The sequence below is a fragment of the Lampris incognitus genome, chromosome 10, assembly GCF_029633865.1.
Source record: "Lampris incognitus isolate fLamInc1 chromosome 10, fLamInc1.hap2, whole genome shotgun sequence".
In the NCBI taxonomy this organism is placed as follows: Eukaryota; Metazoa; Chordata; class Actinopteri; order Lampriformes; family Lampridae; genus Lampris; species Lampris incognitus.
In genome coordinates this window covers 4,392,927-4,404,827 of record NC_079220.1, presented here as the reverse complement: position 1 = coordinate 4,404,827, position 11,901 = coordinate 4,392,927, and the positions used below count along the sequence as shown (strand labels likewise).

Sequence of the window (11,901 nt, the reverse complement as noted above, 5' to 3'; positions counted from 1 at the left end):
CCTCCGGCGTTCCTTCGTCGGCAGTCAACTTAAAACACACGGCGCGTCGCTTTCACTCCCCTCCACACTCAAACAACTCATCGCTTCAGTTCTCTGAAGGGTCAAAGGTCCATTCCCGTCGTCCCGCTTCGTCGACATTGAAACCCGCTCCTATGGACCACCTGATCCCCCGGGCGTTTACACGCTCGCGTTTTCTGTTCTTTCTTTCTTTGCGGTGAGAGGGGTAAGAAAGCGACATCGAGGAGGGTTTGGACAAGATGAGGGCATGAAACGCCTCAGACAGGAAGTACAGTCAGGAAGCAGGATGTCTATTTGCTGTCAATGGGGGTGTTACAATGGTCACAAAACAGGACATTGCATTCACAGACTCAGTGGAGGGGGAGGAAAGCTAAGAAGATTCTTTTTTCTCTAAACTCTCTCTCATACATACAGCTTTCTGGAAGTTCGGATGGACACAGAGAGTGGGAGCAGAAGAAGAAGAGACGAGAGCGAGACAGAGAAAGTAGGAAACACAAAGCGAACCAATGGATGGAAGTGATGGAGGGGAAACTTTGGCGCGGGGGCATCTTATGACGTGAAGGGGTACACTTGCAGAATGGGGGTTCATGTTGAAGGGCGCTGATGGAAGAAGCTGGATTTTGTTTTAGTTTAGATTTCTTATCTTAGCATTAGTTCACAGTTACTGCTTCTTTTTGCATACTATATCGGATAAACGAAGGGCTTTCAGAACAGTTCTCTGCGAAAAGAGAAAAGGAAAAAAAAAGGGAAATTCATAAGCTAAGGTTCTTAATAAGTTTCTCTTATCATAAGTCTCTCAAGATTGTTAAGAAAGCAGCTATACAAGACCGACTACAAATCTGACCCCGCCCCTTCCTGCAAAAATAAAACTTTCCCAGCCCCGCCCACCCCGTTACAGTACCTAACTGGTCCATTCCGACCAATAGCATTGTAGCATTTTTGCATGCATAATGTCAGCCCCTCACACCCCTTGCACATGAAGGGGTGAAGTTTTGTTTTTTTTGTTCTTTTTTTGTCCTGCATGCTGTTAGTGCATATGTATGCGTATAAACACACAAACATTCATACACACTCTTAGTATTTAACTAAATGATCTACACACATTCATTAAGCTCGAGACTAAAATCTTATCAAACCACGACTCCTTGGTTATGGGAAACATATCAATTTCCTTATTGCTTGCAATGGGAACCCATGCAGAGTCATCTACAACATAAACTTTACATATGTACATTGAACACAGGTTAGGGATTGTCCGAGGGGACATTTTTATGGGTATACACACTCAAACAACCGAGTGATGGGAGGGCACGGGGGTTAAGGGTGGAGGGATATGTGGCAGCAAGAAGATGACAGAATAATGAGAAAAGAAGCGGGGGGGGGTAAAAGGTGGAGATTACTTGGTAAAGGGAATGGAGTACATGTGCATGTGTGTGTATGTATGTGTGTGTGTCTGTGCACGAGCATGCACGTGATGTGCACATCTTGTGTGACAGAGGAATATAGCAATATATAGCAATATAGACCAATATCCAGCTGGGTTCCACTTATTCAGAATGTGTTAGCTGTTAATTAACCCAGTGGACTAAACTATGAAGTGATTCATTCACACAGTCAGGATTTGGCTTGAGTCCAGACTCAGCTTGTAACACAGTCTAAACGATAGTTCGTGCCAACCGGGAGCGTAGGACTGAATTGTCACAAGAGCAGTTTCGATTCTTTCAAATATAAAATTTCAACCCCTTTTCACGTTGCACTACCCAGATCTAATCGCTTACACCACCATAAAACTGTGCAAAACAGTGTGAACCTTACACCAAAGTTTTAAATTCAGCAGCCTGTTCTGGTGTTAATTCAGCCCAAGTTCTTCTCTCCATCTGTTACTCCAAACCACCATCTATCCCAGTCTGCATGCACAGAGGAAGGGAGCCTAGCTCACAACTTCTACCACTGAGGAGGCGTGACAGCATAGAGGAATTACCATCATATGCACCTAATCAAACCTGTTACTGAAGGAAAACACCCACGAATGCAGTGTACCGCCTCTCCACAGCTGGTATAATGCAAATTAAAGGTGATTTTCTTTTTCTGTTTTCAGTAATTGTGTACCTGCTCCTGGCGGTAGCAGAAAGGAGGCGAGAGTGACAGATGGAAAGAAGAGATTCGAACAAAGTCCCAAGACACCGGCTTTCTTCCTACAGACAGAGGAACAGTTATACCAATATGAACTCCAGACTTAGAGATGAAGAACACCGAAATACGAAACATAGTGGAACAATAAAGGGAAAGGCAGACGTCCCTTTCGATATGCAGTCGAAATAAAAGCAGAGTGTAAAGACTGAAAAGTGAAACCGGTTGACACACGAGTCTGATTATTTTGCCTCGCAAGCCAGACAAATCTCTGCAGCACATCACGTTTACCACTTGTCCGGCTTGCAGGCCCGTCTTACATCATCATCCAGTCCCACACAGGTTAAAACAAACAAAACGTTCAACACAAATCAGAGATGTGAAACGATCACAGAGGCCGTTGAAAAAAAAAAGAAAGAGTGCAGTTAATTTCCTTTTTTCATGTCATTTTTCCTTCTCTCCTTATCCCGGGGTGGCACTCCTGCATCTTTGTGCAGAGGTAGATGCATATTTACACACACACACACACACACACACACACATGTGCACAGACACGTCATTGCTGTTGAGATACATGGAAACACATCTCAGCAGGAACACACAAGTGCCGGTGCAGCAGTACATCTCATTTGCATATTGCATGTCTCTGGATGTTGACTCTTTCAGTCTCTGCCGGCGTGGCGGGTCAACTTGGCTGCTGTCGGATCATCTACCACGGACTGTCGCTCCAGTAGCCGTTCACTGTGCCTCCAACTGACCCACGGCAGCCCAGATTGGGGGGGGGGGAGAGATGGACAGAGAGGGGGGGGGAGGGGAGGTCATAACAGGGTATGGAGAAAGAAGGAAAGGCCAACAGGGAGAAAACTAAAAGAAGTTGCCATTGGCTGGTTCCCGTCAGAGTCGGTGCAAGTGGGTATGGTGGTGGTACCAGCGGTTGAAATGAGGTCGGACCCACAAAGAAGAAGGGACCAGAAATGGGAAATGATTTGTCTTTGCACAACAACAGTTTGCTGTTGGAAAACCCCAATACCCAATCCATAATCCAACGCTACACTACCCAGGTGTGACCATTTCCCTTGATTTGTGTTGGCTAATTAATATGCATGAGTTTGAGGGCATCATCGTCATATAGCGCATTGCTTTGGAGTGATTGTATATTCTAATGTTCATGAGCAACCAATCCGTGTCAGTCAGCGGTGCTGCTCGCGCTGCCACGCTTGAACTTGTATTTACATCGAGGCAGTAATTGGTCAAGCCGACAAAAAAGCAACGTGATAAGAGTTAATAAAGCTTCTAATGATCACTAAAAGGACATTTATGCGGAGATATTTCAGTTCCTTGGAATAAACAGTTTTAGCATTCTAATTCGAGAATCTGTCCTCCTCAATTTACCAGCGCCTAGTGGCAAAGATTATATTGCAGGTCCAAAGTAAACCTATGGGAGATAACTGACTAGCGCCCCAAGAGGCTAAAGCTAACCCTAAACAAGGACAACGCCCTCAAAGCTCCTTAAAAAAAAGAGAAGGGACCATCTTCAAAGATAAAGCTACCCTGGGAACCCTGCAGCTGAACCCCGCTGAAGAAGTGGGTTATGATAAAGATGCGGATGACCCAGGCCATGATTCAGGCCACCTGTGTGTACTGCGGCTTCAATGACACAAGCACCCATAATGCACTGTGGGGAAACAGGATCCCGTTTCCACCATTATGGCGTCTAGACGCTGAAGGTCATGCCAAGGTCAAAGTTCATGGTCAAGGGCACAACATTTGTGTTTGCCTTCAGGTTTGTTTCATTGTTATTGTTGATTTAGTGTACCAGTCGTGAGCTGTTTTTTGCAGCTAACCAGAGTGTGGGGTTTTTTTGTGTTGAAGCAGCGCGATGTTCATCTGTTCACTGTATCTGTCATCTTTGCTTGGTTTCCCAATGTGTCTTGGCTGCCTAAGTTTCCCTCCTCGACCACCAGTTTTATCATCACCCTTATCTAATGAAGTGTGTAGAACGTTTCCATGCATCTGCATACAAAACAGCAGCCCTAGCCTAGGGACACCCAGTTCGCTTCGGACCACGCGGTAGAGAAGGCTAGTCGCTATTTGCTGCCGATACCCCATTGGACGGCTCCTTCGACACCCCAAATGGACGACGGGATCACTCTGCCCCGCCCCCTAATTACCCATAATCCCCCCCAGTGACTCACTCCGACCCTAAATGAGACCCAAAAGACACCCTAGTTTATTGACGTCCACCCAATCCCTGTTCTGCGTACCACTTGTGTGATTTGCTCTTATAAAAAAATATGTATTTTTATCAGCTCTTCCTGCGACTGATGTGCCGCAGCTGTAGTGAGAACTCTTGGTCAGAAAGCAGTAACTGTTTAAAGTGCTTGCTGATAGCTTAGCAACTCTGCAGACAAGCAGGAAGTCTGTGGTATTGTACCGAGGCCTGAGTAGGACAGGACAGAAGACATTTCCAGATGTTTCTACGTGATTGCTAATGGCAATGGATTCTAAAAAAAATTTGGGGAGTTACTTGACGTCAAACTCTCTCTAACCCTTTATAACACTGCTTCCTGTAAGTAAAAGGACGCTCTCTGGGAGGGAACACATCGGAGAGAGAGAGAGAGAGAGAGAGAGAGAGAGAGAGAGAGAGAGAGAGAGAGAGAGAGAGTATATGAATGTATGTATGTATGAATGTATGTATGTATGTATGTATGTATGTATGTATGAGAGAGAGAGAGAGGGTGTGTGTGTGTGTGTTTATGTGTTTCTTAGCTAATGTTAGCACACTTAATTGAATTGGGTTAGCAGGGGACATCCTTTAGTCTACAGTCTGCGTGGCTCACGTGTTCTAAAGGTGCAGGGGTGCAACAGTTTTGGGAATCTGCTTCTTAAAGATTTTCTTTTGATTTCTAAGTGTATAAAACTTCTTCGTTTCCTTCATTTTCTATGCATAGGTAAATCTTACGGGATTTTAATTTATTTTATTATTTTTTTTAGCTCTGCCATTTTCAGGAGTAGAAACATGCATACATGATGAGCAGGTGATCGTCTGCATATGTGCGCGCGTTTGGACGTGTGCCTGCGTGGACGCGTGCATATGCGTTGCTGCGCGCGCGTTGTGAGGAGCTCGCTTTTGAGGCTCGACGCGAGTTAGAAAAAGTCTCCTAAAGCTACTTTGAAGAGTTCAGTCTTTCAACGAAGTGCAAGGGCAGCGGACATACAGGCGAGAAGTAGCTCGAGGGAACCTACAGGTAAACTATCTAAGCTCATCTTTCTAACCAGGTGTCTGATACTCGTCCTCTGTTAGTAAGGCAGGTGTGTGTGTGTGTATGTGCGTGTGTGTGTGTATGCGTATGTGTATTATACCTCTGTGTACTACACAAAGCTAATACAATTTTTTTATGCTAAAGCATCTACGAGGGCTCAAACCTTAGGGGTTTCGCAATACAACGTGTTAAAGTTGGTGGGTTGCGCTTCTCGGGAAACAGCACCCTCTACTGCCCAGAGCCGGAATAACACTTCCTCACATTTCTCGTTTTCGCGAGAAATCACGCAGGCTGTCTGGGCCCACGTGGATCGTACGTTTTTGTACCGTTGCTGCTGTTGTCATCGCTTCGTTTCTTCCCGATGCATCTTTTTCCTTCCTCCCCCCCTCCCGGAAAAAAAAACACTGTTGTTTAATATTTTGTTGTTGCTGTTTTGTGATAAATATATATGTTGTTGTTCTCATTCCTCTGCCATTTCGTGGTTATGTGGGGTGGGGGGGGCAGGCGATCACTACAAGATGGAGGGGATGGGGGAGTGGCATCGCCTCAGGCCGGGAGGCTCGAATGGTTCGAAGGTGGAGTTGGTGATGGGGGTGAGGCGGAGCGGCGCTCCTGTCATGCCTGAAATGTTATTCAGGCTGCGTGACTTCTCATAGCCCGTGGCTACGTGGGCATGACAGACACACACCAAGGTCAGGGGGGGGCACAGTTTGGTTGTGAGGACGCATCCAGATGGTGTTAGAGAGATGGGGGATCAGACAGGGGTGTTCGTTGACAAGTGGCGTGAGGCAAGCAGGTTTAGTGACGTTAGTGATGTGTGATTATGGGAAGGAAATGCGAGTTTGCATGGAAAACCCCAGCGCGTTGTGTCATATGTCATGTTGAGAGGTAGAAAGCGTTGCGAGTCAGAGGCGGCGAAGACGGACCGTTTGTTTCAGTCACAACCAATTGTAAATGAAACAAAAAAGAAATGAATAAATAATGACAAATTCATAAATTGGTAGCCAAAACAAAAGTGAAATGATCACGACCAAAGGAGGAAGTTGGAGAAGGGACAGACAGATAAAACAGACAGATGGACAGAGACGAAGAAAGAGATAGACGGATAGACACAAGACAGACACAGACAGACAGACAGAGACAAGACAAAACAGGAGTATGGGTTATGAAATTCATTTGTCAGAAGGATTTTTTTTGCCACAGCACCACTTAAGACACAGGGAACGTGGTGATCTGCAGCACCAAAACACACCGTTCAGAGAGGAGGGAGAGGGGCTTTGGTCCAGCAGATATCTACAAAAACCCTGCATTGCATTTCCACTAGCCGATTCTCATTAAGACACAGAATAACAATATATTGACCTTAGAAGTCACTATCAAGCTCTCCATTTTAAGACTTTCATGAAGAAGTGAGGATAAACTTTGTACATATCCGCTGGAATATCCCGTCTGGGGTTCCCAAAAGTGTTGAATAAGGGGATAAGTGCACTTTTTTCCACTTTGTTTTTTTCCATGAGGCCATGGCGGACTCGGTGCCAGAGCATTTTTTTGTTTGTTATTTTTTTTGGGAATCACAGAGACCCTGGCCGGGTAAATCACCTGCAGCCGAGCGACGAGTCAGATTTAACACACATGTATCCGCTTTATGAAAAACAGATGAATGTAAATAAACTGTGAAAAAAATCTGACTGTTTTTCAGTTATGGTCTCGGAATCCAGGTGTTTTATCCTGCCTTTGTTGTCAGAACAACGGTATCTGATTAGACAGGCAGACAGACAGACAGACAGACAGAAGGACAGACAGACACAGACAGACAGAGGGACGGACAGACAGACAGAGTGATAGTTTAGCCTCACGTCACTCCATCTTGAGCTACAGTAGAAGTTCGGGCCTGATGAAGCGGTCAGCATCAGAACCACGGCACAGCATCACTGCACAGAACATGTATTCTGTTTGTCAATGAGCCGCGGTCAGACACGTCTCAGACATGTCCCACAGCCTTTGAGATCGTTCTGTTAACTTTGAAAGGAAAATAAAAGCTTCAATTCAGAAGAAAACAGATTGTAACGGGTGTTTTGCAGTGCTTTGGAGCGGGCACACTAATGTGTATCTGTGCACCGTACACATACAGTCCAACAAACTGACAGCTTCACAAGGCCCGACGCTGACAGCCTCTCCCTTCATATTCATGCCTTCCCATCATTCATCCCTTACTGCACGCCACCTCCTCCTCCTCCTCTTCTCAGCCTCCTTTACAGATCCCCATCTCCTTTGCTCTCCATCTTCTCCGTCTATCCATTCAAACACAACTGGAAGTCCTTTCCAGGCAAAGGTCAACCTTGCCACAACCCAATCAAATCACGGTTTACTGTAAACTTGACCTCGGAAACAAAATTCCCGCTCACAAAAAAATCTCCATTGCTCTTGTGATGCAGTTAAAAATGAGGGTCAACTTCTACTTTAGGTTTTTGTGCAGGAAATAACGGCTAAACTGTTTTTTTTTGGCGGGGGGGGGGGGTCATTCCCTTTCATCCTCAAGTCGACCCTACAAGCCGTACAAGGTTCACTTGAAGAAACGCTTCATAACCTGGTTTGCCATTTGTTCCATGCCTGCTGGAAATCTTGGTATTGTGCTACGTCAAGTGATTCCATGAAGTGTGTTACGTAAGTTGCAGGAAACTTGATTCGCTCATATGTACTCAAGGAATTACAAGTTACTTAACACAACTGCGAGGAGCTAGTTGACATGACATTTTCAGGTAAATCCAACATTTCATTTTCTTTAGTGTGTTAAAGGGTGATGTAACACACAGTTTCAGCTTGTCACACGCATGTGTGCGTGTGCATTATCATGCAGATGTCAACATCTGGTAGGTGAAACATCCTGTGCATACTGGAGAACTGGAAGTAGTTCTAGTGACTGTAGACCGACTTTCAATCTTAGGCACGTGCTTTGTGTGCATGTGTGCATGTTTGTGTCAGAGTCACAGCGCTTCGATTTAAGCCTGATATTAGTGAGAAGTGTTTTTTGTGCCCGCTTAGTTCAATATATATGAGTGCATGTACAAACGGTTTGTACTTACTATAGTGCATGTCAGTTTATCATTATTCAACCCTTGTGTACGTGTGTGTGTGTGTGTGTGTGTATTTATGCATGTACTGTACTTGCATGCTTATTACGTAATAGCACGCATTGTACATTTGAATATTGTTGTTGTATTTGCAATGTCACTCCTTATAGACACGGTGAACAATCAGGGGCACTGCTGCTCTTAGCAGATTGAGACACATATACTTGCACACAAACCCCACCAAAACTAACACGAAAATGCTAATGCACGCGTGCACACACACACACACACACACACACACACACACACACACACACACTAAAGTGGCAGGGTTAGAATGATTAGGATCAAAAGCCAACTGCGTGGTACTTGTTTTACTGTAATACCTGTAATGCACAGTTGGCAGCTTTTTTGAGTGCTTTCGGGTGCTTTTGATGAGGGGGGGTGACTTTCTATCAGTGTGAAAACTAGTTCCCTTTATGGGTGCTTTCAAAACCTAAATCACAGCCAGTATGATACATTTGCGTCACTGCTGCTACACCGTTGCTCCTCCCCAAAGGGAAGTTGATGAGACTAGTCTAGTCTATCAGAGCCGGGTCAGGGGCCTATCACAGCAGCACCTGTACAGCATTAAGGCAGGACGTCTTGATGGCCAGGGATACTGCCACAAAAGCTACGAGAGTATAAAGCATAAACTCCTATGATCAAAAGCCAAAGTATCTTTATTGTCCCTGACAGGGAAGTTAGTTATAAGATTCTGCATCTCTTCTGCAAGGCCTGGCGGTGGCGCTAAAACAATGACCCTATGCCAGAGAGACGAGGAGACCAGGTTAGCAACTATCAGAGTGCTTTACCTGTAGGGCAGCTGGGGTAGCAACCATTTCCATTTAGACAACTTGGCCTCCACCTTCTCCAGCACTCTCTCCCAGTTCTGTCTCTGAAAGTCCTCACTTCCTAGGACTTTAATACCTCTTTCTCCCTGCCTAAGGTTCCCAGGAAGACAAGGAGAACTCCCCAAGCCCCACCAAACAATCCTTACTTTCCCCCAGTTAACTTTGGCTGAAGAGGCCTTTTCATATAAGACCGGGCTTTCTTTCAGTTCCCGGACATCTCCCTCTCCCTGGACAAACACAGTAACATCATCAGCATATGCTGACACAACAGAAGGGTGTTGAGCTAGCTCTGGCCCCTCTGACCTCTCAGCCTGCTCCTCAACCTACACAGGAGAGGCTCAAGGGCAATGCTGTAAAGCTGGCCTGGTAATGATAATGGCTTCTAATGTAAGGAAAACTCTTACATAGTAGCTTTGGGTAGGAACGACCTCCACAGCGGCCACCACTGCTCAACATACAGATGCAAAACTCGCTGAAGCGCGAGGGGCTCGCATAAAGGCAACCGCATGGCTACAGAATACATGCTTTATGGATCCGGTCACCTACCCATGTTCTTCAAGGTCACTTCATCACGAGTGAACGCTGTGTAACGTAGTGACCCCGAGACATGGACAGGCCTCAACGATCATATCATGAAGTCACATCTATGTTTTGTATTCTGCCTTCCCAGAATGCCCCAGTGCAAGAAACAAGGAATCTTATCAAGCAGCATGCACTTTACATGGACAGAGACACGAAGGCAGAGAAGGACAGAGAGACAGAGAAACCCATAGAGAGAGAGAGAGAGAAAGCGAGAGAAACATAGAGAGCGAGAGAGAGAGACAGAGAGAGACACACACAGAGACAGAGAGAGTGAGAGACAGCGAGACAGGGCAAGAGAGACAGACAGACAGACAGACAGAGAGAGACAGACAGAGTGTGGAATAATGACAGTGTGCTGCACACGTTCTGTTTCAGTTTAGTTCAAATTCTCCGCAATCTTTCATACTCCAGTTCACATACAGCACACTGAAAGATGACTTGTGCCAGAGAGGTAACCTTTGACCCTGGTAAGGAGTTATAAGTGTATTGCGCCTACTGTATTTACATTCTGTTTTATGACATTCACCATTTCCTCTTCTCTAGAAGGTTCTATAGATGGTACTGTGACAGACTGCAGCAGCAACACCATCACACACATTTCATACACCCAGTCACAACCTGACTTCATACACAACAAACCCAACAAGAAAGAAAGGAAGGAAGTAACTCAGAGATGAATGCTAGAGGTTTACACATGCGGAGGTCATGTGGTGAACGGACATTAAAGACAGCTTTTGCCTCACGTCACAACTGTCTTGCTTGTGTTCATCTTAAAAACAACCGATTGTACAGTACGGTGACTAAGACACAACATCACATCTGAGGAGTCATGACCTGTCATTTGGCTAATGGAGCTTATTTGTTAGCATGCTGCTGTGATTATGTAATACGTGGGCAAAACCTCACCACCAGTTAGAACTTGTGTCAGGGCATCCGGGGGGTGTGGCGGTCTATCCCGTTGCCTACCAACACGGGGATCGCCGGTTCGAGTCCCCCGTGTTACCTCCAGCTTGGTCGGGCGTCCCTACAGACACAATTGGCCGTGTCTGCAGGTGGGAAGCCGGATGTGGGTATGTGTCCTGGTCGCTGCACTAGCGCCTCCTCTGGTCGGTTGGGCGCCTGTTCGGGAGGGGGGGAATAGCGTGATCCTTCCACGTGCTACGTCCCCCTGGTGAAACTCCTCACTGTCAGGTGAAAAGAAGCGGCTGGAGGCTCCACATGTATGGGAGGAGGCATGTGGTAGTCTGCAGCCCTCCCCGGATTGGCAGAGGGGGTGGAGCAGCGACCGGGATGGCTCAGGAGAGTGGGGTAATTGGCCAAGTACAGTTGGGGAGAAAAAGGGGGTAAAAGCCACAAAAAAAAGAATACTTGGGCTTATGGTAAAAAGTAAACTGTAATGCTGTGAATTTTTGCAGTTTTCGTTTCCATTATCTTCCTATGGGGGCGGGGGGAGGGTTGGGTCTTACTCTCCTGCACATCTTTCCCTTCATTTCAACCATAACTGAGCAGTTGTGCACAAAATGCATTTAGCCGTCACTACGTTAAACAAACCGTAACACAGCAAGACTTTGCTTTGAGTCGTTAGCAGAGACTGGTTAACAGGAAACCAAATAAATGTCTTCAATGTACAACATCATCAATGATGGCGGCGCGAATTCACATTTGCGGCAGCCTCACCCAGTACCGTCCATGCAGTGTCTTTGTCCATGTCTGCGTCTAAGTTTGTCTTCGTTTAATAGCTGGGAGAGCTGGCGTTGGATCGGCTGGGGGAGCTTGGTCTGCTGCATCCTGTGGGCCCAGGGACCACGGCCCTGCCTGGAGCTGCGCCAGAAGAGGAAACACCGAGGGCGGTCTGACAGGACGTGGAAGCGGGGCAGGCTAAGCTAACTGCTGGCCCATGCAGACCGGCAGTTCCAACAGCACTGAGGGCGGTCTGGTGGTGGC

The 11,901-nt window shown here is 46.3% G+C and overlaps 1 protein-coding gene across 1 annotated transcript in view; it reads right to left on the bottom strand.

Annotated features, from left to right (window-relative positions):
• Positions 1–9,090: 9,090 nt before the first annotated feature.
• The window catches only part of LOC130119174 (potassium voltage-gated channel subfamily C member 1-like), an 86,072-nt gene continuing 83,261 nt past the window's right edge, over positions 9,091–11,901 (bottom strand). The window contains exons 2-3 of the mRNA XM_056287600.1: positions 9,522–9,698; positions 9,091–9,180 (exon numbers count right to left, since the gene is read on the bottom strand). Coding sequence (XP_056143575.1) covers positions 9,091–9,180; positions 9,522–9,698 — 267 coding nt within the window. The remainder of the gene's footprint in view (positions 9,181–9,521; positions 9,699–11,901) is intronic.